Source organism: Temnothorax longispinosus, chromosome 7 (assembly GCF_030848805.1).
Source record: "Temnothorax longispinosus isolate EJ_2023e chromosome 7, Tlon_JGU_v1, whole genome shotgun sequence".
NCBI classification, from domain to species: domain Eukaryota; kingdom Metazoa; phylum Arthropoda; class Insecta; order Hymenoptera; family Formicidae; genus Temnothorax; species Temnothorax longispinosus.
The window spans coordinates 1,630,662-1,658,238 of NC_092364.1; the positions used below are offsets into that span (position 1 = coordinate 1,630,662).

The 27,577-nt window shown below is 31.6% G+C and overlaps 4 protein-coding genes and 1 pseudogene across 8 annotated transcripts; all 5 read right to left on the reverse strand.

The window, feature by feature from the left end:
* Positions 1 to 23: 23 nt before the first annotated feature.
* LOC139816060 (putative odorant receptor 71a) lies at positions 24 to 4,002 on the reverse strand. Its single transcript, XM_071783375.1, has 6 exons — positions 3,413 to 4,002; positions 2,729 to 3,151; positions 1,708 to 2,088; positions 633 to 837; positions 308 to 463; positions 24 to 152 (listed from the first exon to the last, which is right to left on the reverse strand). Exons 2-6 carry the CDS (start codon positions 3,088 to 3,090, stop codon positions 108 to 110), a joined length of 1,149 nt encoding a protein of 382 aa, XP_071639476.1. The 5' UTR covers positions 3,091 to 3,151; positions 3,413 to 4,002; the 3' UTR covers positions 24 to 107.
* Positions 4,003 to 4,239: 237 nt separating this feature from the next.
* LOC139816056 (odorant receptor Or1-like) lies at positions 4,240 to 8,099 on the reverse strand. 3 transcript variants are annotated; one of them, XM_071783363.1, is made up of 6 exons: positions 7,166 to 8,099; positions 6,635 to 6,717; positions 6,337 to 6,526; positions 4,938 to 5,142; positions 4,523 to 4,678; positions 4,240 to 4,368 (listed from the first exon to the last, which is right to left on the reverse strand). In XM_071783363.1, the coding sequence occupies exons 1-6, from the start codon at positions 7,525 to 7,527 to the stop codon at positions 4,324 to 4,326; spliced, it is 1,041 nt and encodes a 346-aa protein (XP_071639464.1). In that variant the 5' UTR covers positions 7,528 to 8,099; the 3' UTR covers positions 4,240 to 4,323. The 3 variants fall into 3 exon arrangements, with proteins under 3 accessions (XP_071639464.1, XP_071639463.1, XP_071639461.1); XM_071783362.1 differs by having other exon boundaries at positions 6,337 to 6,424; positions 6,527 to 6,717; XM_071783360.1 differs by having other exon boundaries at positions 6,337 to 6,717.
* Positions 7,387 to 12,118, reverse strand: LOC139816053 (odorant receptor 46a-like). 3 transcript variants are annotated; one of them, XM_071783356.1, is made up of 8 exons: positions 11,286 to 12,118; positions 10,434 to 10,814; positions 9,361 to 9,565; positions 8,913 to 9,068; positions 8,718 to 8,758; positions 8,411 to 8,591; positions 8,159 to 8,278; positions 7,387 to 7,499 (listed from the first exon to the last, which is right to left on the reverse strand). In XM_071783356.1, exons 1-6 carry the CDS (start codon positions 11,645 to 11,647, stop codon positions 8,528 to 8,530), a joined length of 1,209 nt encoding a protein of 402 aa, XP_071639457.1. In that variant the 5' UTR covers positions 11,648 to 12,118; the 3' UTR covers positions 7,387 to 7,499; positions 8,159 to 8,278; positions 8,411 to 8,527. The 3 variants fall into 3 exon arrangements, with proteins under 3 accessions (XP_071639457.1, XP_071639456.1, XP_071639458.1); XM_071783355.1 differs by lacking the exon at positions 7,387 to 7,499 and having other exon boundaries at positions 8,106 to 8,278; XM_071783357.1 differs by lacking the exons at positions 7,387 to 7,499; positions 8,159 to 8,278 and having other exon boundaries at positions 8,439 to 8,591; positions 8,674 to 8,758.
* A 152-nt stretch (positions 12,119 to 12,270) lies between these two features.
* Positions 12,271 to 18,108, reverse strand: LOC139816054 (putative odorant receptor 71a; annotated as a pseudogene).
* On the reverse strand, positions 18,080 to 27,408 carry LOC139816292 (uncharacterized). The gene is made up of 11 exons (XM_071783694.1): positions 26,862 to 27,408; positions 26,057 to 26,492; positions 24,637 to 25,017; positions 23,944 to 24,148; positions 23,154 to 23,309; positions 22,966 to 23,006; positions 21,182 to 21,559; positions 19,721 to 20,101; positions 19,058 to 19,262; positions 18,373 to 18,528; positions 18,080 to 18,213 (listed from the first exon to the last, which is right to left on the reverse strand). The coding sequence occupies exons 2-11, from the start codon at positions 26,416 to 26,418 to the stop codon at positions 18,169 to 18,171; spliced, it is 2,310 nt and encodes a 769-aa protein (XP_071639795.1). The 5' UTR covers positions 26,419 to 26,492; positions 26,862 to 27,408; the 3' UTR covers positions 18,080 to 18,168.
* Positions 27,409 to 27,577: the final 169 nt, after the last annotated feature.

The following is a 27,577-nucleotide window of genomic DNA, read 5'->3' on the forward strand; positions in this document are numbered from 1 at the left end:
AAGTTGAAATAAATACGTTGAAATAAATAGAAATTTTGGATTTATTATATAATTTATGAAAAACTACATAATTATTGTGCCCAAGTACACGTTTGTTTATTTATATTTCACTTTTGAAGCACGTTGAATGCCGTGTATGACATTTTTAAGATCTGAAAGGAAAATTAGAGAAATAGAATAGAAAGCGGTGCAGTTATTAAAAATTTCGACTTATATTTTTCGATATGCACCACAAATGTGTCACTGACATAAATTTTGCACTCAAGTATTTGATTTGTCATCAATTTATTATAACAGAACTACTAACATTGCTGTAAGACTGAAGAGACAGTGTTATCAAGAAGCTGCTAGTAAACTTTATTGGAATTGTGCTTCGCATCATGATTAACAGCAACTCCCTTTGTTCGTCAATTGATAGTAATGGCCAGTCCATGCAATATATAGCGTTCCCTACGCTCGTACTCTGCCAACATAATATAATTAAATTTATATGTACATACGCATATAGACTAGTGCCAGGTAAATTGTTAATTTCTCTCGAAATTATGTTAAAAATCGAGTGTCTGTGAGTATCTATTACCTGAATAAAATACATCATTCTGGTCTAGATTGTAAATTCTGGTATAGATTACCTTAAGTATGACTTCATTTCCAGACCAGCAAAAAGTGTAGATTTGTACAAACATTCCAATGGTGTAGAATATTAAAGTCACAGTCCCAGACAATTCTGCAATATGTATCGTCAGATAATACACACTTGTACATAATATCAGTATGCTTCCAGAGAATTGAACAAAGAACACTTGGTTGAATATAGCGTTTACCGCTTTGGCATATCTATAATTGTTTCATGTTAGTTCTGTATATATTGCATATGAGTAAAGCTGTTACACTTTTAATATATAATTTTATAACATGATTTGTACAAATCTAAATTTCTCCTTGTTTTCGACCCCGTATTAATTGTTTATTGATATCAAGTGATATCAGTTATACTATATCTCTTTTCACTATAATCTTTCCATTATAAATCACAGTGATTACTATCATAAATAATATTGAATTTTTTTACCGAAAACAACGCATTTAAATACGCACGCAGACATAAAGAGACATTTGAACTACAAGATCTGTAAAAAAAAAATACCCGACTTTTTTTCTCATAATTTTTGTTGGTATATTTATAACTTATCCAGCCTTGTTACCTTTAAAATATGTTCTTCCTCGATTGAAACATCACTCCCAATGTCGTTTCCACTTTTAGATATCCACGTTGAAAGGCGGAAAATCGCAGACTTAGGCGCGATCCCGAAGACGCGTATTAGAACTAATTCCAGAATTAAAAATTTGTGGAGTATCAACCGAGAAGGAACATATTTTGAAGGCGACAGAGCTGAATAAGTTATAGATACGCCGAGAAAATTATAAAAAAAGTTTGAAAATTTTTTGAACAGACATCATATATGCATGAAATGCACGGAGTTTTACATGACTTAAGCCAGTTCTACAATACGTCACAAACGATGGCAACTACCAGTTGAAAAGTGTTATTTCTGCATGATTGCCGATTGCCAGTTACTGTCGCCAAAAAAGTTAAAAGTTTGCCAACTCTCTTTTGACAACCGCAATTGACAAGCGCAACATGGAAATAACACTTTTCAACTAGCAGTTGCCATCGTTTGCGACGTATTGTAGAATGGTCCTTACTCGTAAATGCTGAGATGATGATGTATGCACTCCGATATCTTCGTTTTGTCTCTATTTGACGAAGAGAGTGCATGTTCCAGATATCTAACTGTTTTATTAATTATTAATTTGTGAAGACGATATTCGAAAATTTCAAGCTGGGCACACGTTTGCAAAAACAATCCGAAGATTAAGGTATCCGTGCCGACAAGGATCATTGTGGCAAAAAGTAAAGATACAATTTGGTGAATGGATATAATCCAGAAAACTAGAGGTATATTATAATCCCATGGCAGCCATATTCGATTAGGCATATGACCTTGCATAACATTTAATACTGATCCTATTGTAGTGCCTGTAACGGCGCTAGTCGCCAAAAGTGTGTATTTTATAGAATATGACCTGTAAATACAGAAAGAAAGTTATATTTAATAATTTTTGTACATTTAAGACATTTAAAATTTACTCATATATTTTGTAAATGTAACGAAAATTTGCGTTAATTTATGACAGGATTTAATTATTCTATAGTTGCGTGTTTGTGCGTGTGTCTATGTGTAATACTGCTTCAAAATAATATTTATTTAATTATTTTTAATTCAACAAAATATAAATAGTTATTAAGTCATTAAATCTATATGACTATGATTATTTTAATAGTATATAAAATGAATAAAGTCCAACAATTATAATAAAGGTCCTGTAGGGAGCGCTAAAAACATTCATGTTTAATTGGGTCCAGGACAAAAAGAAATAATATGTAAAATACAATAGACGAATTATATTCTTGTGATCGTGCAAGGTACGTTAAGGGGGGAAACCACTGTGACGGTCGGAAAAAATGCTATTTTCGTTACACGCTGAAGGCGCAAAAATTAATATTTTTTAACAAATTTTTTTTTAACCATATATTCAATATATGTACTTTAAAGAAATAAAAAACTAATTTCATTAAATTTATTATTTTTCGCAAAAAAAAATTTACGAAAATAGCATTTTCTGGCCGTCACAGTGATTTCCATTGCTAATTAATTATATGTACCTGATAAAATTATCAAATTTTGTTTGTATCGTCGATTCGTCCTCATCACAAGGTTTACACGGTGCTTTCATCAATAGTCCCACCAAATTGATGATAGCATTCCGACGCATCAAAACGACAGTGGCTTTACAACATACGGCAACAAGAGTCAGGAACATTAGAGCATTAGTAGCAAAATCATCGATATTGTCGACAATAAGTATTATATCCATAAATTGAGTTAACACCACAAAGTATTCCGAAGATATTATGACAAAAGTGAATATGTTATACAACAGTTTTGCGACATTTGATGACCACTCACTTGGTCGCCATATACCACAAAGGTTATATATCGAAAAACTTAGAGAAAGTATTTGCATATTTAGAACCTTATTTTTATAACCAACTTATCAATGTGTTGCACAAAAGTAGAGCTTCTTTCTACAGGTAAAATATAAAAAGAAAAGGTTTAAAGCATTGCGAAAAGTATCTTTTATCATATATGCTAGATTAAATATTCAACGAAACATACATATAAGATAATTTTAAGGAAAATTAAATTCAATGCAAAAAGTAGTATAATATTCCATGAAATAAATTAATAAATTAGTAAATTCCACAAACTGGTGATTAATCGCACACTTAACATCGAATGTAAATGCATGCGATAAATTTTATTCACTCAACTCATAGACCGCATACCTCGGTTTGAGAATCGGACAATCTTAAATCGTGTGAATATAACTAGAAAGTAATATTTCTAAGTATTTATCGCGCAACTCTTTCAAAATATCGCATCTTATAACTTGCTACTAATACAACCACAATTAACAAATATTATAGATACAACTGTTTTTCTATCGTAAACCGATAAATTTTATTTAAACGTAACCAAGGACGTCTTGTGACGGACTATGTAGTTTTACATACTTCCACTTCCAACCCCAGTAACAATAATAATGGTCATTAAAAAATCGACGTGAAGTCGTTTAGACATTTATTGCGGAGTATTCGTTCTTTTCATCTTCCGTGAATAATATAATTCTGAAAGTTTTCCTACTTGCAATCATCGAGGGATACCGTCCTTTACAGTCACGCACATAGTTATGTTCTCATCGAATAAAATATTTATATATCTTCATATTTATCAGAACTGAGTGAAAGATAGTATTTCTCGAAGAATTCTATCTTATTGCATAAAATACCACACAATGTAGCGAAGATGTATAAAACATTTAGATATTTTCTGAATAAACTGTCTGCACGTATGCCGACTACAAGTATACACAATAATTATATACCAACCCTATTCGCAACACAATACATCACATATGGCATAGACTGAGAAATTCCACCCTCTTGACTTCATACTGAAACGAAATTAATGTCGCTTGAAATTGATGAATTGTACATTACATTCTACACAATGTGAAGTAGAATGTGAAGTAGAATGTAAGTATTCAATGTGCGTACATTAACCTCAGTATTCCTGGAATAGTAATAAGGGCTAAGATTGAAATAAATATACGTAAACAGAAATTTTGGCTTTACTAATTAATTTATGGAAAACTACATAATTATCGTGCCCAAGTACACGTTTGTTTATTTATATTTCACTTTTGAAGCACGTTGAATGCCGTGTATGACATTTTTAAGATCTGAAAGGAAAATTAGAGAAATAGAATAGAAAGCGGTGCAGTTATTAAAAATTTCGACTTATATTTTTTGATATGCACCACAAATGTGTCACTGATATAATTTCGCATATAAGTATTTATTTTGTCATCAATTTATAACAACAGAACTACTAACGCTGCCGTAAGACTGAAGAGACAGAGTTATCAGGAAGCTGCTAGTAAACTTTATTGGAATTGTGCTTCGCATCATGATTAACAGCAAGTCCCTTTGTTCGTTAATTGATAGTAATGGCCAGTCCATGCAATATATAGCGTTCCCTACGCTCGTACTCTGCCAACATGACATACTTTAAATTTATTACTTTGCAATAATACCGAATTTTTATCAATATTTTTAATATTACTAGCATTTATATACATTATGCACATGTACATATATATGAAAATTTATATGTACATACGTACATAGACTAGTGCCAGATAAATCGTTAATTTCTTCCGAAATCATGTTAAAAATCGAGTGAAATCTATTACCTGAATAAAATACATCATTCTGGTATAGATTGTAGATTCTGATATACATAGATTACCTTAAGAATAACTTCGTTTCCAGACCAGCAAAGTATGTAGATTTGTACAAACATTCCAATGGTGTAGAATAATAAAGTCACAAGTCCAGACAGTTCCGCAATATGAGTTGACAAGTAATACACACTTGTACATAATACCAATATGCTTCCAGAGAATTGAACGAAGAACACTTGGTTGAATATAGCGTTTACCATTTCGGCATATCTATAATTACTTTATGTTAGTCCTGCATATTTATTATTATTATATATGCATATTATTATACACGGAAAAAAATGAAGTTGCTTCAATTAAACGTCGGGCTGCCACAAGCGTATGTAGTTAATTCAATTGGATATTATTGGACCAAATATTTAAATTATCAAAAAAATTATCTGATGTTTTTTGTTCATTCATATTGATGTTGCATCAATAAATTTTATCTCAATAACACTGATGCTGTTGACACATCATTTTTTTCCGTGTATATATAACAAATGTCCTGACTGACTGACTAACTGACTCATCAACGCCCAGCCCAAATCCCTAAACCTAAAAACAGGAAATTCGGAGAGTATATTCCTTTCATGACGTAAGCACTTACTAAGAAAGAATTTTTAGAAATCCGACCCCTATTAAGAAGATGAAAAAGGATAAAATGATGTGTTTTCAGGGCTTCCTCAATATTTCTTAGGCCCGATGAGATATCGACTTAGTCTTTTACTTAAAGTAAAACTGTAGCGAAGCACGGGTATCAAGCTAGTATTCCATTTGAGTAAAGCTGTTACTCTTTTTTAATATAATTTTATAACACGATATATACAAATCTAACCTTCTCGCTATTTCCGAGTTTGTAATAATTGTGCATTAATATTAAATGATATCAGTTATACTATCTTTTGACGCACAATTTAACCTTTCCGTCATAATAAGTCACAGTGATTATCGTTAATAAATAATATTAATTTTTTAACAGAAAATAAATAACGCATTTGAATATGCACGCACACATAAAGAGATATTTGAAATAAGAGATCTGTTGAAAAAATATCTGAATTTATTTCTTATAATTTTTGTTTGTACATTTATAACTTATTCAGCCTTGTAGCCTTCGAAATATGTTCTTTCTCGATTGATACTCGCAACACTGTTTCCACTTCTGGATATCCACGTTGAAAGGCGGAAGATTCAATACAATCGCAGACGGACTTACGCGTAATCCAGAAAAACACGTACCAGCACCAATTTCAGAATTAGAAATTTCAAGTATCAACTGAGAAGGAACATATTTTGAAAGCGACCTGGCTGAATAAAAGTTATACGTATAAGTATGCCTGAAAAAATCATTAAAAAAAGTTCGAAAATTTTTTTAACAGACCTCGGATATGCGTGAAATGCACGGATTCTTAAATGACTTACTTGTAAATGCTGAGATGATGATGTATGCAATCCGATATCCTCCTTCGGTCTTTATTCGACGAAGAGAGTGCATGTTCCAGATATCTAACTGTTTTATTAATTATTAATTTGTGAAGACGATTTTCGAAAATTTCAAGCTGAGCACACATTTGCAAAGACAATCCGAGGATTAGAGTATCCGTGCCGATACCTATCATTGTGGCAAAAAATGAAGATATAATTTGATGAATGGATATAATCCAGAACACTAGAGGTATATTATAATCCCATGGCAGCCATATTCGATAAGGTATATGACCTTGCATAACATTTAATACTGATCCTATTGTAGTGCCTGCAACGGCGCTAATCCCCAAAACTAAGTATTTTATAGAATACGACCTGTAAATACAGAAAGGAAATTATATTTAGTAACTTTTGTACATTTACAACAATTAAAATTTACTCATGTATTTTGTAAATGTAACGATGCGTTAATTTACGACAGGATTTACTCTGTGGTTGTATGTTTGTGCGTGTGTATATGCTTTAAGATAATATCTATGAGTTTAATTTACATCTAATATTTTTTAATTCAACAATATATAATTAGTTATTAAGTCATTAAGTCCATATGATCATGATTATTTAAAAGTATATAAAATGAATAAAGTCCAACAATTAATAAAGGTCTTGTAGGGAACGCTAAAAATATAACATTCCGCACGTTTAGTTAGGTTCAGGACAAAAAGAAATATGTAAAATACAGTAAACGGATTATAATCTTGCGATAATTCGTGCAAGGTACATTAATGTTCCACCATAAAATTTTCTAATTAATTATACGTACCTAATAAACCTATCAAATTTTGTTTGTATCGCCGATTCGTCTTTGTCACAAGGTTTACACGGTGCTTTCATCAATAGTTGCATCAGATTAATAATCGCATTCCGACGCATCAAAACGACAGTCGCTTTACAACATACGGCAACAAGAGTCAGGAATATTAGAGTATTAGTCGCAAAATCGTTGATATTGTCGACAATAAGTACTATATCCATAAATTGAGTTAACACCACAAAGTATTCCGAGGATATTATAACAAAGGTGAATACATTGTACAATAGTTTTGCGACATTTGATGACCATTCACTAGGTCGCCATAAACCACAATAGTTATACACTAAAAATTGTAGTGTAAGTATTTGCATATTTGGATCTCTTTCTTTACAAACAACTTATCAATGTGCTGCACAAAAGTATAGTCTCTTTCTAAATATAAGGAAAAGGTTTAAAGCATTGCGAAAAGTATCTTATATCATACATGCCAGATTAAATAGCCAACGAAACATACATATAAGATAATTGTAAGGAAAATTAAATTTAATGCAAATTCCACAAACTGATGATTAAATCGTACACTTAACACTAAATGTAAATGTCTGCGATAAATTTTATTCACTCAACTCATAAACCGCGTACTTTGGTTTGAGAATCGGACGATCTTAAATCGTGTGAATATAACTAGAAAGTAATATTTCTAAGTATTTATCGCGCACCTCTTTCAAAATCTTGTTACTAGTACAACACAATTAACAAATATTATAAATACAACGTGTTTTACTATCGTGAACTTCGTTAAGTTTTATTTAAATGTAACCATGCAAGGACGTCTTGCAACGGACTATGTGGTTTTACATAGTTCGATCAACTTCTAACCCCAGTAACAATAATAATGGTCATTAAAAAATCGAAACGTGAAGTCGTTTAGATATTTATTACGGCGTACTCGTTCTTTTCATCTTCTGTGCATACTATAATTCTGAAAGTTTTTCTACTTGCAATCATCGAGAGGTATCGTCCTTTACAGTCACGCACATTGTTATGTTCTCATTGAATAAATTATTTGTACATCTTCATATTTATCTGAACTGAGTGGAAGATAGTATTTCTCGAAGAGCCCTATCATATTGATCATATTGCATAATATATACCACACAATGTAGCGAAGATGTATAAAACATTTAGATATTTTCTGAATAAACTGTCTGCACGTATGCCGACTACAAGTATACATAATAATTATATACCAACCCTATTCGCAACACAATACATCACATATGGCATATACTGAGAAATTCCACCCTCTTGACTTCATACTGAAGCGAAATTAATGTCGCTTGAAATCGCTTTAAATTGATGAATTGTACATTACATTACAATGTGTAGATGTAGAATGTAAGTATTCAAAGTGCGTACATTAACCTCAGCATTCCTGGAATAGTAATAAGGGCTAAGATTGAAATAAATGCGTAAACAGAAATTTTGGATTTACTAATTAATTTATGGAAAACTACATAATTATCGTGCCCAAGTACACGTTTGTTTATTTATATTTTACTTTTGAAGCACGTTGAATGCCGTGTATGACATTTTTAAGATCTGAAAGGAAAATTAGAGAAATAGAATAGAAAGCAGTGCAGTTATTAAAAATTTCGACTTATATTTTTCGATATGCACCACAAATGTGTCACTGACATAATTTTGCATTCAAGTATCTGATTTGTCATCAATTTATCATAACAGAACTACTAACATTGCTGTAAGACTGAAGAGACAGTGTTATCAAGAAGCTGCTAGTAAACTTTATTGGAATTGTGCTTCGCATCATGATTAACAGCAAGTCCCTTTGTTCGTTAATTGATAGTAATGGCCAATCCATGCAATATATAGCGTTCCCTACGCTCGTACTCTGCCAACATAACATAATTAAATTTATCACTTTGCAATAATATCGAATGGTTATCAATATTATTAATATTACTAGCATTAGTGTGTACACACATTCACGTACGTACGCACGCATCACATCATGCATATGTACATATATATAAAAATTTATATATACATACTTATATAGACTAGTGCCAGGTAAATTGTTAATTTCTCTCGAAATTGTGTTAAAAATCGAGTGTTCGTGAGTATCTATTACCTGAATAAAATACATCATTTTGGTGTAGAGTGTAGATTTTGATATAGATTACCTTAAGCATGACTTCATTTCCAGACCAGCAAAGTATGTAGATTTGTACAAACATTCCAATGGTGTATAATAATAAAGTCACAAGTCCAGACAGTTCCGCAATATGAGTTGACAAATAATACACACTTGTACATAATACCAGTATGCTTCCAGAAAATTGAACGAAGAACACTTGGTTGAATATAGCGTTTACCGCTTTGGCATATCTATAATTGGTTCATGTTAGTTCTGTACATATTGCATATGAGTAAAGCTGTTACACTTTTAATATATAATTTTATAACATGATTTATACAAATCTAATTTCTCCCTATTTTCGACCCCATATTAATTGTTTATTGATATCAAATGATATCAGTTATACTATATCTTTTCACTATAATCTTTCCATTATAAATCACAGTGACTACTGTCATAAATAATATTGATTTTTTTTTACAGAAAACAACGCATTTAAATACGCACGCACACATAAAGAGACATTTGAAATACAAGATCTGTAAAAAAAATACCCGACTTTTTTCTTATAACTTTTGTTGGTATATTTATAACTTATTCAGCCTTGTTGCCTTTAAAAGATGTTCTTCCTCGATTGAAACATCACTCCCAACGTCGTTTCCACTTTTAGATATCCACGTTGAAAGGCGGAAGATTGCAGACAGACTTAGGCGCGATCCCGAAAGACGCGTATTAGAACTAATTCCAGAATTAGAAATTTGTGGAGTATCAACCGAGAAGAAACATATTTTGAAGACGACAGAACTGAATAAGATAAGATACGCCCGGAAAATTATAAGAAAAGTTCGAAATTTTTTTGAACAGAAATCATATATGCATGAATTGCACGGAGTTTAACATGACTTAACCCGTTCTACAATACGTCGCAAACGATGGCAACTGCCAGTTGAAAAGTGTTATTTCTGCATGATTGCCCATTGCCAGTTACTGTCGCCAAAAATGTTAAAAGTTCGCCAACCCTCTTTTGACAATCGCAATTGACAAGCGCAACATGGAAATAACACTTTTCAACTACCAGTTGCCATCGTTTGCGACGTATTATAGAATGGCCCTTACTCGTAAATGCTGAGATGATGATGTATGCACTCCGATATCTCCGTTTTGTCTTTATTCGACGAAGAGAGACCATGTTCCAGATATCTACCTGTTTTATTAATTATTAATTTGTGAAGACGATATTCGAAAATTTCAAGCTGGGCACACGTTTGCAAAAACAATCCGAAGATTAAGGTATCCGTGCCGATACTTATCATTGTGGCAAAAAGTAAAGATACAATTTGGTGAATGGATATAATCCAGAAAACTAAAGGTATATTATAATCCCATGGCAGCCATATTCGATAAGGTATATGACCTTGCATAACATTTAATACTGATCCTATTGTAGTGCCTGTAACGGCGCTAGTCGCCAAAAGTGCGTATTTTATAGAATATGACCTGTAAATACAGAAAGAAAGTTATATTTAATAACTTTTGTACATTTACGACATTTAAAATTTACTCATATATTTTGTAAATGTAACGAAAATTTGCGTTAATTTATGACAGGATTTAATTATTCTGTGGTTGCGTATTTGTGCGTGTGTCTATGTGTAATACTGCTTTAAAATAATACCTATTTAATTTATTTTATACACACAATATTTTTTAATTCAACAAAATATAATTAGTAATTAAGTCATTAAGTTTAAATGACCATGATTATTCTAAAAGTATATAAAATGAATAAAGTCCAACAATTAATAAAGGTCCTGTAGGGAGCGCTAAAAATATAACATTCCGCATGTTTAGTTAGGTCCAGGACAAAAAGAAATATGTAAAATACAGTAAACGGACTATATTCTTGCGATAATTTGTGCAAGGTACATTAATGTTCCACCATAAAATTTTCTAATTAATTATACGTACCTGATAAACCTATCAGACTTTGTTTGTATCGCCGATTCGTCTTCGTCACAAGGTTTACACGGTGCTTTCATCAATAGTCGCATCAAATTGATAATCGCATTCCGACGCATCACAACGACTGTCGCTTTGCAACATACGGCAACAAGAGTCAGGAATATTAGAGTATTATTGGCAAAATCATCGATATTGTCGACGATAAGTACTATATCCATAAATTGAGTTAACACCACAAAGTATTCCGAAGATATTATAACAAAGGTAAATACATTGTATAATAGTTTTGCGGCATTGGATGACCATTCACTAGGTCGCCATAAACCACAAAAGTTATACACTAAAAATTGTAGTGTAAGTATTTGCATATTTGGATTGCTTTCGTTACAAACAACTTATCAATGTGCTGCACAAAGTATAGTCTCTTTCTACACATAAAGAAAAGGTTTAAAGCATTGCAAAAAGTATTTTTTATCATACATGCCAGATTAAATAGCCAACGAAACATACATATAAGATAATTGTAAGGAAAATTGAATTTAATGCAAAAGCTAATATAATATTCCACGAAATAAATTAATAAATTAGTAAATTCCACAAGCTGATGATTAAATCGCACACTGAATTTAAACGTCTTTTTTTTTAACGCAAATGTAAATGTCTGCGATAAATTTTATTCACTCAACTCATAGACCGCGTACTTTGGTTTGAGAATCGGACGATCTTAAATCGTGTGAATATAATTAGAAAGTAATATTTCTAAGTATTTATCGCGCACTTCTTTCAAAATATCGCGTCTTACATCTTGCTACTAATACAACACAATTAACAAATATTATAGATACAACGTGTTTTACTATCGTGAACGTCGATAAGTTTTATTTAAATGTGACCATGCAAGGACGTCTTGCAACGGACTATGTAGTTTTACATAGTTCGATCAACTTCTAACCCCAGTAACAATAATAATGGTCATTAAAAAATCGAAACGTAAAGTCGTTTAGATATTTATTACGGAGTACTCGTTCTTTTCATCTTCTGTGCATACTATAATTCTGAAAGTTTTTCTACTTGCAATCGTCGAGAGGTACCGTCCTTTACAGTCACGCACATTGTTATGCTTTCATTGAATAAATCATTTGTACATCTTCATGTTTATCAGAACTGAGTGGAAGATAGTATTTCTTGAAGAGCCCTATCATATTGCATAATATATACCACACAATGTAGCGAAGATGTATAAGACATAGATATTTTCTGAATAAACTGTCTGCACGTATGCCGACTACAAGTATACATAATATTATATACCAACCCTATTCGCAACACATACATATGGCATGATACTGAGAAATTCCACCCTTGACTTCATACTGAAGCGAAATTAATGTCGCTTGAAATCGCTTGAAATTGATGAATTGTACATTACATTACAATGTGTAGAATGTAAGTATTCAATGTGCGTACATTAAACTCAGCATTCCTGGAAATAATAAGGGCTAAGATTGAAATAAATACGTAAACAATTTTTGGATTTACTAATTAATTTATGGAAAACTATATATTATCGTGCCCAAGTACACGTTTGTTTATTATATTTTACTTTTGAAGCACGTTGAATGCCGTGTATGACATTTTTAAGATCTGAAAGAAAATTAGAGAAATAGAATAGAAAGCAGTGCAGTTATTAAAAATTTCGACTTATATTTTTCGATATGCACCACAAATGTGTCACTGACATAATTTTGCATTCAAGTATTTGATTTGTCATCAATTATTATAACAGAACTACTAACATTGCCGTAAGACTGAAGAGACAGTGTTATCAAGAAGCTGCTAGTAAACTTATTGGAATTGTGCTTCGCATCATGATTAACAGCAAGTCCCTTTGTTCGACAATTGATAGTAATGGCCAGTCCATGCAATATATAGCGTTTCCTACGCTCGTACTCTGCCAACATAATATAACTAAATTTATCATTTTTGCAATAATACCGAATGGTTATCAATATTATTAATATTACTAGCATTATGTACACACACGCACGTACGTACGCACGCGGCGCATACACATTATGCATATGTACATCTCTATATATATAAATGTATGTATGTATGTATGTTTGTTCGCGAACTCCTCCTACATTAATGGACAGAATTTTTACCAAAAGTATATGAAATAGGGGTAGAATTTCCCGGGAAGTACCATAAAGTGTATAGTTTTTTGTTACCAATCTTCTGGAAACCGGTTTTTTTAATTCTTCAATTTTTCGGGAAATAATTGATCGAATCTTAAATAATTGTATCTAAAACAGGGGTAGAATTTCCGGGGAGTGCCATAAAGTGTATAATTTTTTGTTACCAATTTTTTTGGAAATTGGTTACAAAATTTTTACAATTTTTCGGGAAATAATTGAGTGAATCTTAAAAAATTGTATATGACGGAATTGAACTTCAGTGGATAAAAAAAGTGATATTTTTCAATTTTATAGCATTTTTGTGGATTGGTGTGTATGTATGTTTGTTTAACTACTTATTTGTTAGTGGACTAAATTTTAAAGTGGTATATATGAAATAAAGGTAGAATTTTCCGGAAAGTGCCATCATGTGTATAGTTTTTCGTTACCGATTTTTCTAGAAACCGAGTTTTCTAATTTTTTTAATTTTTCGGGAAATAATTGACCGAATCTTAAAGAATTATATACAAAACAGGGGTAAAATTTTCCGGATAATGCTTTTACATTAATCTACCGATTATCGATTAGTTAAAATCAATTTAAAAATTTATTAATTTTTCAAGGATGGGTTTAATTGCCACGATGTGTATTATTTTTCGGTAACCAATTTATTTTTTTTAATTGGTTTAAAATTTAATTAATTTTTCGAGGATATAAAGGATTCTTTGTAAATGAATATAAAGTATTCTTTGCAATTGCCTGATAAGCAAGGGCTTGATAAAGGAATTTTTTTTTATTAAAGATATTGAAACACAAATGAAGTCGTTTGAAGAAAAACGACTCCCGGGCGAAGCCCGGGTAACCAGCTAGTATATAAATAAATTTATATATACATACTTATATAGACTAGTGCCAGGTAAATTGTTAATTTCTCTCGAAATTGTGTTAAAAATCGAGTGTTCGTGAGTATCTATTACCTGAATAAAATACATCATTTTGGTGTAGAGTGTAGATTTTGATATAGATTACCTTAAGCATGACTTCATTTCCAGACCAGCAAAGTATGTAGATTTGTACAAACATTCCAATGGTGTATAATAATAAAGTCACAAGTCCAGACAGTTCCGCAATATGAGTTGACAAATAATACACACTTGTACATAATACCAGTATGCTTCCAGAAAATTGAACGAAGAACACTTGGTTGAATATAGCGTTTACCGCTTTGGCATATCTATAATTGGTTCATGTTAGTTCTGTACATATTGCATATGAGTAAAGCTGTTACACTTTTAATATATAATTTTATAACATGATTTATACAAATCTAATTTCTCCCTATTTTCGACCCCATATTAATTGTTTATTGATATCAAATGATATCAGTTATACTATATCTTTTCACTATAATCTTTCCATTATAAATCACAGTGACTACTGTCATAAATAATATTGATTTTTTTTTACAGAAAACAACGCATTTAAATACGCACGCAGACATAAAGAGACACTTGAAATACAAGATTTGTAAAGAAATACCCGACTCTTTTTCTCATAACTTTTGTTGGTATATTCATTACTTATTCAGCCTTTAAAATATGTTCTGCCTCGATTGATACATCATTCCCAACGTCGTTTCCACTTCTAGATATCCACGTTGAAAGGCGGAAGATCGCAGACAGATTTAGGCGCGATCACGAAAGACGCGTATTAGAACTAATTCCAGAATTAGACATTTGTGGAGTATCAACCGAAAAGGAACATATTTTGAAGACGACAGAGCTGAATAAATTATAGATACGCCCGGAAAATTATAAAAAAAGTTCGAAAATTTTTTGAACAGACATCATATATCCATGAAATGCACGGAGTTTTACATGACTTAAGCCGGTTCTACAATACGTTGCAAACGATGGCAACTGGCAGTTGAAAAGTGTTATTTCTGCATGATTGCCCATTGCCAGTTACTGTCGCCAAAAATGTTAAAAGTTCGCCAACCCTCTTTTGACAATCGCAATTGACAAGCGCAACATAAAAATAACTCTTTTCAACTAGCGTTGCCATCGTTTGCGACGTATTGTAGAATGGCCCTTACTCGTAAATCCTGAGATGATGATGTATACACTCCGATATCTCCGTTTTGTCTTTATTCGACGAAGAGAGTGCATGTTCCAGATATCTACTGTTTTATTAATTATTAATTTGTGAAGACGATTTCGAAAATTTCAAGCTGGGGCACATGTTTGCAAAGACAATCCGAAATTAAGGTATCCGTGCCGATACTCATCATTGTGGCAAAAAGTAAAGATACAATTTGGTGAATAGATATAATCCAGAAAACTGGAGGTATATTATAATCCCATGGCAGCCATATTCGATAAGGTATATGACCTTGCATAACATTTAATACTGCTCCTATTGTAATGCCTATAATGGCGCTAGTCGCCAAAAGTGCGTATTTTATAGAATATGACCTGTAAATACAGAAAGAAAGTTATGTATATTATATAACTTTTGTACATTTACGACATTTAAAATTTACTATATATTTTGTAAATGTAACGAAAATTTGCGTTAATTTATGACAGGATTTAATTATTCTGTGGTTGCGTGTTTGTGCGTGTGTCTGTGTGTAATACTGCTTTAAAATAATACCTATTTAAGTTATTTTATATACACACAATATTTTTTAATTCAACAAAATATAATTAGTAATTAAGTCATTAAGTTTAATGGCCATGATTATTCTAAAAGTATATAAAATGAATAAAGTCCAACAATTAATAAAGGTCCTGTAGGGAGCGCTAAAAATATAACATTCCGCATGTTTAGTTAGGTCCAGGACAAAAAGAAATATGTAAAATACAGTAAACGGACTATATTCTTGCGATAATTCGTGCAAGTACATTAATGTTTCCACCATAAAATTTTCTAATTAATTATACGTACCTGATAAACCTATCAGACTTTGTTTGTATCGCCGATTCGTTTTTGTCACAAGGTTTACACGGTGCTTTCATCAATAGTCGCATCAAATTCATAATCGCATTCCGACGCATCAAAACGACTGTCGCTTTGCAACATACGGCAACAAGAGTCAGGAATATTAGAGTATTATTGGCAAAATCATCGATATTGTCGACGATAAGTACTATATCCATAAATTGAGTTAACACCACAAAGTATTCCGAAGATATTATAACAAAGGTAAATACATTGTATAATAGTTTTGCGGCATTGGATGACCATTCACTAGGTCGCCATAAACCACAAAAGTTATACACTAAAAATTGTAGTGTAAGTATTTGCATATTTGGATTGCTTTCGTTACAAACAACTTATCAATGTGCTGCACAAAAGTATAGTCTCTTTCTACACATAAAGAAAAGGTTTAAAGCATTGCAAAAAGTATTTTTTATCATACATGCCAGATTAAATAGCCAACGAAACATACATATAAGATAATTGTAAGGAAAATTGAATTTAATGCAAAAGCCAATATAATATTCCACGAAATAAATTAATAAATTAGTAAATTCCACAAGCTGATGATTAAATCGCACACTGAATTTAAACGTCTTTTTTTTTAACGCAAATGTAAATGTCTGCGATAAATTTTATTCACTCAACTCATAGACCGCGTACTTTGGTTTGAGAATCGGACGATCTTAAATCGTGTGAATATAATTAGAAAGTAATATTTCTAAGTATTTATCGCGCACCTCTTTCAAAATATCGCGTCTTACATCTTGCTACTAATACAACACAATTAACAAATATTATAGATACAACGTGTTTTACTATCGTGAACGTCGATAAGTTTTATTTAAATGTGACCATGCAAGGACGTCTTGCAACGGACTATGTAGTTTTACATAGTTCGATCAACTTCTAACCCCAGTAACAATAATAATGGTCATTAAAAAATCGAAACGTAAAGTCGTTTAGATATTTATTACGGAGTACTCGTTCTTTTCATCTTCTGTGCATACTATAATTCTGAAAGTTTTTCTACTTGCAATCGTCGAGAGGTACCGTCCTTTACAGTCACGCACATTGTTATGCTTTCATTGAATAAATCATTTGTACATCTTCATGTTTATCAGAACTGAGTGGAAGATAGTATTTCTTGAAGAGCCCTATCATATTGCATAATATATACCACACAATGTAGCGAAGATGTATAAGACATTTAGATATTTTCTGAATAAACTGTCTGCACGTATGCCGACTACAAGTATACATAATAATTATATACCAACCCTATTTGCAAGATCTCATGGCATAAATTCCTCTCTCTTGACTCTATGCTGAAATTAATTGTAAGTTTGTACTGCTTACACATTACAATTGTACATAACATTACAGTGTGTAAGATATATAAGTATTCAATGTGTGCGTGCGCATTAACACCAGTATTCCTGGAATCCTACAGTGTTAAAATTTAAAATAAATGCGTAGTTAGAAATTATAGAATTTACTAATTAATTTGAACTTTTGAAAGAGTACATAAATGTCGTACCCAAGTACACATTTGTTTATTTATATTTTACGTTTGAAGTACGTTAAATGCCGAGTAAATTACAGTGCCAGACTAGAGTCAAGCTCAACAAGGTAAATATCTAAACAGAAACTTTCGGATTTATTAACTATATAATTTATGAAAAACTACATAATCATTATGCCCAACTACACGCTTGGTTATTTTTACTTCACTGTTGAAGTACATTAAAGGCCGAGTATGACGCTTTCAAGATCTGAAAGAAAAATTAAAGAAATAGAATGGGAAGCAGTGCAGTTATAAAAGTTTCAACTTGTACGTTTTTCGACATGCACCACAAATATGTCATTGATATAATTTCGCGCACAAGTATTTACTTTGTTACAAAAATATTTATCACAACAAGACTACTAACACTGCCGTAAGATTCAAGAGAAAAGGTTATCAAGAAGCTACTTGTGAACGTTATAGGAATTGTGCTTCGCATCATGATTAACAGCAAGTCCTTTTGTTCGTTAACTGGTAGTAACGGCCAGTCCATGCAATATATAGCATTTCCTATACTTATACTCTGTCAACACAATATAATTAAATTTATCAGTTTGCAATCATAATTATCAGTATCTCTTAACATTACTAGTATAGCATAAGTACATACATATGCGTATATATGTAGGTCCAGAGGTATGTTCCGGGACTGTTTACGTTTTTTGAAATGTACAGTCCTGGAATATAACGCATATATATGTAATCAAATTCAAAAAACTGTCCCAAAAATTGCCGTAGGACATGAATTTTTTCCAGGACAGTCCTGGAAACTGCCAAATGTCCCGAATATACCGATATCAAAAATAAAAGTCCCGGAACATACTTCCGGACCTACATATATATATGTGTATAAATATATATGTATATATAAAAATTTTTATGTACCCATCACAGGCCTATTGATTATTTTCAAATCTAAACATAAAGCGTTAAACTATCCTTCGAAATCTCGTAAAAAAGTGAGCTATACAGTTAAAGCACTTGCGAGTTCCCATATTTCTTAACTTAGGTACATTATTTTGATACAAATTGTAGAATACATCAGTTGTTACCTTAAGAATGACTTCGTTTCCGGACCAACAATAAATGTAGATTTGTACAAACATGGTAATGGTATATATCAAAAAAGTCGCTAGTCCAGACATTTCCGTAATATGCGTTGTCAAGTGAAACACGCATGTACATAATACCAATATGCTTTTAAAGAATTGAATGAAGAACACCTGGTTGAATATGACGTTTACCGTTTTCGCGTATCTATAATCGTTTCACGTTAGTTCTGCATATACCGCATATGAGTAAAGCAATTACACTTTCAATTATATAATTTTATAACATAATTTGTGCAAATCCAAAAATTGTAAAAAAACGTTAGCACGTATCATTTACTAAAAACAAAATCTACGTAATTCTAAGCCAGCATTTAGATCTAATTTTTATTTTATGTCCCACACAATTAATCGCGGAATGTCCATATAATAAAATCACGCTGAAATGCAAATGATATATATCTCTTAACAACTGTATATTAGTATTAAATAACGTCAATTATATGATCATCTTACTGTCAACACCTTTTTGTCATAAATCTTGAAGATTAACGCTATAGACAATAGCTATTTTTAAATTAGAAATTCACGCATTCAAATACGACAGGCACTCAATCACGCACGTATAAACAGGTATTTGAATACACGCTTATAAACATAACTTACTTGTAAATTATGAGATGATGACGTACGATTTCCGATATCTCCACTTCGTCCTTATTTGACGTCGAAAGTTTATGTCCTAGATCTCTAACTGTTTTATTAATTATTAAGTTGTGAAGACGGCTCTCAAAAATTTGAAGCTGGACACACGTTTGCAAAAACAATCCGAAGATAAGAGTATCCGTGCCAACATCTATGAAACAGGCGAAAAGTGTAGTTATGATTTGATGACTAGATATAATCCAGAACACCAGAGGTATATTGTAATCCCATGGCAGCCATATTCGATAAGGTAAATGACCATGCATAGCATTTAATATTGATCCTAGAGTGAGGCCTGCAACGGAGCCTGTCGCCAAAAAATAGTATCTTATCGAGAACGTTCTGCAAACATAGAATCGAGATTAAATTGTATAAACGCACAAATTATTTGTACTTAAAATTCACAGAAATTTATAATTAAAAAATTTAAATGCTATTTTGTGTAAGTTCTATATGTGTTGTATGCAGTGGCGCTAACTTGGGAAAAATATTGAGGGGTGGGGGGAAGATGCATGAAATTATTTCAAATAATGGTCTTTTTTAGTAACCCTTACATTACTTGGAGGAAAGGTGAAGTATACAAAAGTATGTAGATTATATGCTTACACTTACAACAAAATGTAGATACAAACCGAATATTTAATGTACGTACAAAATTGGAAAGAGAAAGCTTACACTTATCCTAATCGTAAAAAGTTTCCACAACGGACTTCGGTTCGACTAATAAACTCGTTAGCAATAGCATTTATAAATATCGGCAATATCGCCTGTTCGGATACGCACGTACATGTAAAATGTTTAAGCAATTTAACCGACTTTGTGTCGTGGTATTTCGTAAATAAGTTAGTAATCTTCTTGAAGAAAAAAATAACCGTTCGGCAGTACACGTAGTTATAGGGATCGTTAAAATTAATTTTATAAATTTGACCAACTCTGGCAGCAAATCCACAAGATATTGTTTCTGCTCTAGCAAACGAACTACATCATCAAAATTCGTCATTTCAAAATTATTGTAGGGGCACCGCTGCCACAATAAAATTATTAGTGGGGCAAAAAGTGCTCTGCCCCCGCAAAGTCGGCGCCTATAGTTGTATGTTCAATAATTAGTTTAAAATGATATTGAAGAAGCTCCTTTAATAAAAAGCTGTTTAATAATTAAACAGAATGTTGAAAATTACCGTATTTTCTTATATATAAAAATGATAATTTGAAAATATATGATGAACGTAATTTAGTAAGAAATAAACGGTCCGGAATTTGTGTTAAAGGAACAACATTGATCAATACTATACTGATCAAAATTGGGCGATACAGAAATAATATATGCTGGACATATATAATAGTAAATTATTACATAAACATTTTAAGTCGGTAATATTAATAATTTAATATTGGAACGTTTTAATAAACATATGAACTCACCTGATAAACTTATCAAATTTCGTTTGGATAGCTACTTCATCCTCGTTTCGAGGTTTATGTGGTGGTTTCAGCAATGATTGCACTACATTGATGATCGCATTCCGACGTATCAAAACAAAAGTTGCTTTACAACAAACGTTAACCATAGATAAAAACAATAATGCAGTAGCGATAAAATCATCGATATTGTCGACAAAAAGTACTATATCCATAAATTGAGTTAACACCCTAAAGTATTCCGAACATATTATACCGTAGGTAAATATACTGTACAGCAGCTTAGCACCATTCGATGACCACTCAATAGGTCGCCATATACCACAAATGGTATATGTTAGAAATTGTAAAGAAAGTATTTTCATATTTGTATATCTCTTTCTTCACAAACAACTTATTGATGTATTTCACAAAAGTATAGCCTCTTTCTACATATAAAAGTATCTAAAAAAGTAGTTTACAGAATTGCAAAAAATATCTAATTTTTAATAATTAATTAAATGTTCAGTGTAAGGCAATAGTAAGAAAAATTATATTTAATGCAAAAGGTAAAATAAAGTTGTATAAATAGATTACGTGAAGTATTAAATTCTATAATCTGATTTAAATTGGAAACACTGAATACATGATCCGAATGTATCCGATTAAGAAAGATTTTATACGTTTAATGTACAGATCGCGTCCAATGCTATCGCGGGTTAAATACTGGACAACCTTATTTAAACGTGATGTAATATATGATTTGTGAGAATATAACTAGAAAGTAATATATTTATAAGCGTAATGAAATATATTTATAATCACACACCTTATTTCGGAATATCGGTTTTTCAGTATTGTGGCTAATAATACAACGGAATTTAAAACATTATAAAACAAATACACTGATACAATATGTTATTTTACTATCGTAATGGTCAATAAGTTTCACTTAAGTGTAACCGAGCACGTTTTGCGACAGACTGTGTATATAGCTTTATCCCCTTCAGCATCTTGTCAACCCTACTACAATTACCGCCATTAAAAAATCGACATGAAGTCATTTAATCATTTATTATGGAGTGCACGCTCTTTTCCGTTTATGCGAATACTACAATTGTAAAGTTTTTCTACTTGCTGTCATCGAGGGAAGTCGTCCTTTATATTCACGCACGTTGTTATATTCCAGTTGAATAATTTATTTATACATCTCCTGTCCATCGGAACTACGAAGAATATCGTACCTTCCGCATACAGTTTCCCGTTTTATTACATAAGAATACAAGACGAGTGTAACGATAAGAATGTGATGGATAATACACTCACAGTAGTCAGAGCATATTTCTCAAGTTGCTTGTATACCTACGAGATATGACGAGTGTACAGGAAAACGACAATGTATTAATTCTATACTCAATACATCACATGTAGCATATAGCCTGAAAGATTATTCTTTTCTGACTTTAATGCTAGAGCCGAATGTACGTCAAATAAAAACGTGCATGATATTACAGTGTAAAATGTCTACGTGCAATGTTCATCGCGTTAATATTCTAAAAAGCAAAATAAAAGTAAGGTTGAAATAAATACGCAAACAGAAATTTCAAGGTTTAGAAACATGTATTTCATTATATTTTGTAAAATATTTGTATTCAATTTGCGTGCATTGACGCCATTATTCCAGTACTCGTAATACAGAGTAATATTGAAATAAATATCTGAGCAGAAACTTTCGGATTTATTAACTAATTTATGAAAACCTACATAATCATTATCTCCAATTACACGTTTGGTTATTTATACTTTACTGTGTAAGTACATTAAATGCCGAGTATGACGCTTTCAAGATCTGAAAGGAAAATTAGAGAAATAAAATAGAAAGCAATGGAGTTATAAAAATTTTTACTTGTACGTTTTCCGACATGCACCATAAATGTGCAGACATTGATATAATTTCGCGCACAAGTATTTACTTTGTTATCAAAAGACTACTAACACTGCCGTAAGATTCAAGAGAAAGGGTTATCAAAAAGCTGCTTGTGAACGTTATAGGAATTGTGGTTCGCATCATGATTAACAGCAAGTCCTTTTGTTCGTTAACTGGTAGTAATGGCCAGTCCGTGCAATATATAGCGTCTCCTACACTTGTACTCTGACAACACAAATATAATTAAATTTAACACTTCATAATAATACTGAATAATTATCAATATCTTTTAACATTACTAGCATTACATATGTATATATGCGTATTAGGGTGATCCTTATTTTTTCGACTTTTAAATTTATTATGCGGTACCTCCCAGAATGTTTTTAATCCGCAAAAAAATAATCTCCGCCAAAGCTCAGCTCGATCGGATAACGGAAACCCGTGCCTCCGGATTTTTAAACATTTGAGTTCTCTTGTATTAAACTGTTTATTCCATCAGCATCGGTTTTTAAAGCGTTATTTTCCACAAAAATCGACCTAAAGCCCTTTTCTTTTTTTAACATGTGTGTCTTGCTTTTCTACATCGTTTGAGACCTTATACGTCTCATTTAAACAATTAGGTAAATTGTTAATAACTAAAAAATAAAAATAAAGGACCACCCTAATATGTATATATATAAATGTTTATATACGCATACAGGTCTATTGATTATTTTCAAATCTACATATAAAGCTAAATTATCCTTCGAAATCTTGCAAAAAAGTGAGTTATAACAGGTAAAGCACTTGCGAGTTCCCACTTTCTTAACTAAGGTACATCATTTTAATATGGATTGTAGACTATATCGATTGTTACCTTAAGAATGACTTCGTTTGCAGACCAACAATAAAGGTAGATTTGTAGAAACATGCAAATGGTATATCCCACAAAAGGCGCAAATGCAGACAGTTCATTAATATACTTTGTCAAGTAATAAATGCATGTACATAATACCAATATGCTTTCAAAGAATTGAAAGAAGATTACTTGGTTGTATATAATGTTCACCGTTTTAGCGTATCTATAATCATTTCACGTTAGTTCTGCATATACTGCATATGAGTAAAGCAATTACACTTTCAATATATAATTTTATAATATGATTTGTACAAATCCAAAAATTGTAAAGAAATGTTAGCATGTATCATTTACTAAAACAAAATCTATACTTAAACTTAATTCTAAGCGAGCATTTACATCTAATTTTTATTTTATGTCCCACACAATTAATCGCGGAATGTCCGTACAATAAAATCACGCTGAAATGCATGCTCCTCCGTTCTCTTAACAATTGCATGTTAGTAATAGTAAATAACGTCAGTTATATGATCCTTTTACTTTCAAATCCTTTTCGTCATAATTCTTGAAGATTATACCGCCATAGACAATAGTGATTTTTAAATACAGAAATTAATTCAGGCATTCAAATACGCAGACACTCAATCGCGCACGCACACATAAAAAAACATTTTAATGTAAACATGCATATAAACACCTGTCAAAACTCACTTGTAAATGATGAGATGATGACGTACGATTTCCGATATCTCCATTTCGTCCTTATTTGACATCGAAAGTTTACGTCCCAGATCTCTAACTGTTTCATTAATTATTAATTTGTGAAGACGATTCTCGAAAATTTCAAGCTGAGCACACGTTTGCAAAAACAATCCGAAGATTAGAGTATCCATGCCGACATCTATGTAACAGGCGAAAAGTGTATTTATGATTTGCTGAATAGATATAAACCAGAACACCATAGGTGTATTGGAATCCCATGGAAGCCATACTCGATTAGGTAAATGACCATGCATAACTTTTAATATTGATCCCGTAGTGATGGCTGTAATGGAACTCGTCAATATAAGAGCGTATGTTATCGTAAACGTTCTGCAAACATAGAACCGAGATTAAATTGTATAAACGCACAAATTATTTGTACTTAGAATTTACAGAAATTTATAATTAAACAATTTAAATACTAATTTATAAGTTCTATATGTTTTTTATGCAGCGGCGCCAACTTGGGAAAAATATTGGGGGTGGGGGCAAAATGCGCGAAATTCTTATTTCAAATAATGGCTTTTTTTAGTAACCCTTACATTATTTGGAGAGAAGGTGAAGTATACAAAAGTATGAAGATTATATGCTTACATGTAACATTTATTCTAATTGTAAAAAGGTTGCACAACGGACTTCGTTTTGACTAATAAACTCGTTAGCAATAGCATTTAAATCTAACTTCATCGCCTCTTCAGATATGCACGTACATGTAAAATCCTTAAGCAATTTAATTGATTTTGTGTCGTGGTACTTCGTAAATAAGTTAGAACCTTCTTCAAAAACAAAAAAAACCGTTCGATAGTACACGTAGTTATAGAGATCGTTAAAATTAATTTTACGACCAACTTTGGCAGCAAATCCACAAGATATTGTATCTGCTGTAGTAAACAAACGATATTATCAAAATTCGTCATTTCAAAATTATTGTGGGGGCGCTGCCGCAATAAAAATTATTAGTGGGGCAAAAAGTTTTCTGCCTCCACAAAGTCGGCGCCTATATGTTGTATGTTTAATAATTAGTTTAAAATGATATTGAAGAAACTCCATTAATAAAAAGCTGTTTAATAATTAAACAGAATGTTGAAAATTACCACATCTTCTTATACATAAAAATGATAATTCGGAAGTATATGATGAACGTAATTTAGAAAGAAATAAACCGAAATAAACGGTCCGGAATTTGTGTTAAAGGAACAACATTGATCAATACAATACTGATCAAATTCGGGCAATACAGAAATAATATATGCTTAACATATATAATAATATAATAATATATAATAATATATGTTTATTACATAAACATTTTAAGTTGATAATATTAATAGTTTAATATTGGGACGTTTTAATAAACATACGAACTCACCTGATAAACTTATCAAATTTCGTTTGGATAGCTACTTCATCCTCGTTTCGAGGTTTATGTGGTGCTTTCAGCAATGATTCCACTACGTTGATGATCGCATTCCGACGTATCACAACGAAAGTCGCTTTACAACAAATGTTAACATAAGACAAGAACAATAGTGTATTAGCGGCAAAATCATCGATATTGTCGACAACAAGTAATATATCCAAAAATTGAGTTAACACCATAAAGTATTCCGAAGATAATACACCACAGGTAAATATACTATACAGCAGCTTAGCACCATTCGATGACCACTCAATAGGTCGCCATATACCACAAAATGTATGTATTAGAAAATTTAAAGAAAGTATTTGCATATTTATCTCTTTCTTTACAAACAATTTATTGAAGTATTTTACAAAAGTATAGCCTCTTTCTACATGTAAGGTATCTAAAAAAAAAGTAGTTTACAGAATTGCAAAAAGCATTTTTTTTCAATAATTAATTAAATATTCAGTGTAACGCAATAATAAGAAAAATTATATTTAATACAAAAGGTAAAATAATGTTGTATGAATAGATTACGTGAAGTATTAAATTCCACAACCTGATTTAAATTGGAAACACTGAATACATAATCCGATTAAGAAAGATTTTATACGTTTAATGTACAGATCGCGTCTAATGCTATCGCGGGATAAAAACTGGACCACCTTATTTAAACGTAATGCAATATATGATTTGTAAGATATAACTGCAATATAACTAGAAAGCAATACATTTATAAGCGTAATGCAATATATTTATAATAATAACATACCTTATTTCGTAATATCGGTTCCTCAGTATTGTGACTAATAATACAACAGAATTATAAAACAAATACACTGATACAAAATGTTATTTTATTATCGTAATGGTCAATAAATTTCACTTAAGTGTAACCGAGCACGTCTTGCGATAGACTGTGTATAGCTTTATTCCCTTATTCAGCATCTTGTCAACCCTACTACAATTACCGCCATTAAAAAATCGACATGAAGTCATTTAAACATTTATTATGGAGTGCACGCTCTTTTCCGTTTATGCGAATACTACAATTCTATAAATTTTCCTACTTGCAATTGTCGAGGGATATCATCCTTTATATTCACACACGTTATTGTATTCCCGTTAAATAAAATATTTGTATATCTCCTGTCCATCGGAACTACGGAGAATATCGTACCTTCCGCATATATTATAGTTTCCCGTCTTATTACGTAAAAATACAATGCGAGAGTAGCGATAAAAATGAAATGCATAATATACTCAATGTCAGAGCATATTTCTCAAGTTGCTTGTATACCTACGAGATATGACGAGTGTACAGGAAAACGACAATGTATTAATTCTATACTCAGTACATCACATATAGCATATAGCCTGAGAAATTATTCTTTTCTGACTTTAATGCTAGAGCTGAAATTAGTGCTGCTTGTGAGTCAAATAAAAACGTGCATGATATTACAGTGTAAAATGTCTACGTGCAATGTT

Excerpts from the sequence above, each read along its gene's own strand:
- LOC139816060 (XM_071783375.1), bottom strand. The coding sequence starts at position 3,090 with ATGCAAATACTTTCTCTAAGTTTTTCGATATATAACCTTTGTGGTATA. Across the intron at positions 838-1,707 it reads CATCATCTCAGCATTTACGA|ATATGCCAAAGCGGTAAACG; the intron begins GTAAGGACCATT and ends AAACAATTATAG. Across the intron at positions 153-307 it reads CTCTTCAGTCTTACAGCAAT|ATCTTAAAAATGTCATACAC; the intron begins GTTAGTAGTTCT and ends TTTTCCTTTCAG.
- LOC139816056 (XM_071783360.1), bottom strand. The coding sequence starts at position 7,527 with ATGCAAATACTTACACTACAATTTTTAGTGTATAACTATTGTGGTTTA. Across the intron at positions 5,143-6,336 it reads CATCATCTCAGCATTTACAA|ATATGCCGAAATGGTAAACG; the intron begins GTAAGTCATTTA and ends AAGTAATTATAG. Across the intron at positions 4,679-4,937 it reads GAAACGAAGTTATTCTTAAG|AGTACGAGCGTAGGGAACGC; the intron begins GTAATCTATGTA and ends TCATGTTGGCAG.
- LOC139816053 (XM_071783356.1), bottom strand. The coding sequence starts at position 11,647 with ATGCAAATACTTACACTACAATTTTTAGTGTATAACTTTTGTGGTTTA. Across the intron at positions 9,566-10,433 it reads CATCATCTCAGCATTTACGA|ATATGCCAAAGCGGTAAACG; the intron begins GTAAGGGCCATT and ends AACCAATTATAG. Across the intron at positions 8,592-8,717 it reads GCATTCAACGTGCTTCAAAA|GAATGCTGAGGTTAATGTAC; the intron begins GTAAAATATAAA and ends TTACTATTCCAG.
- LOC139816292 (XM_071783694.1), bottom strand. The coding sequence starts at position 26,418 with ATGCAAATACTTTCTTTAAATTTTCTAATACATACATTTTGTGGTATA. Across the intron at positions 23,007-23,153 it reads CTCTTGAATCTTACGGCAGT|ATCTTGAAAGCGTCATACTC; the intron begins GTTAGTAGTCTT and ends TTTTCCTTTCAG. Across the intron at positions 19,263-19,720 it reads CATCATCTCATAATTTACAA|ATACGCGAAAACGGTAAACG; the intron begins GTAAGTTATGTT and ends AAACGATTATAG.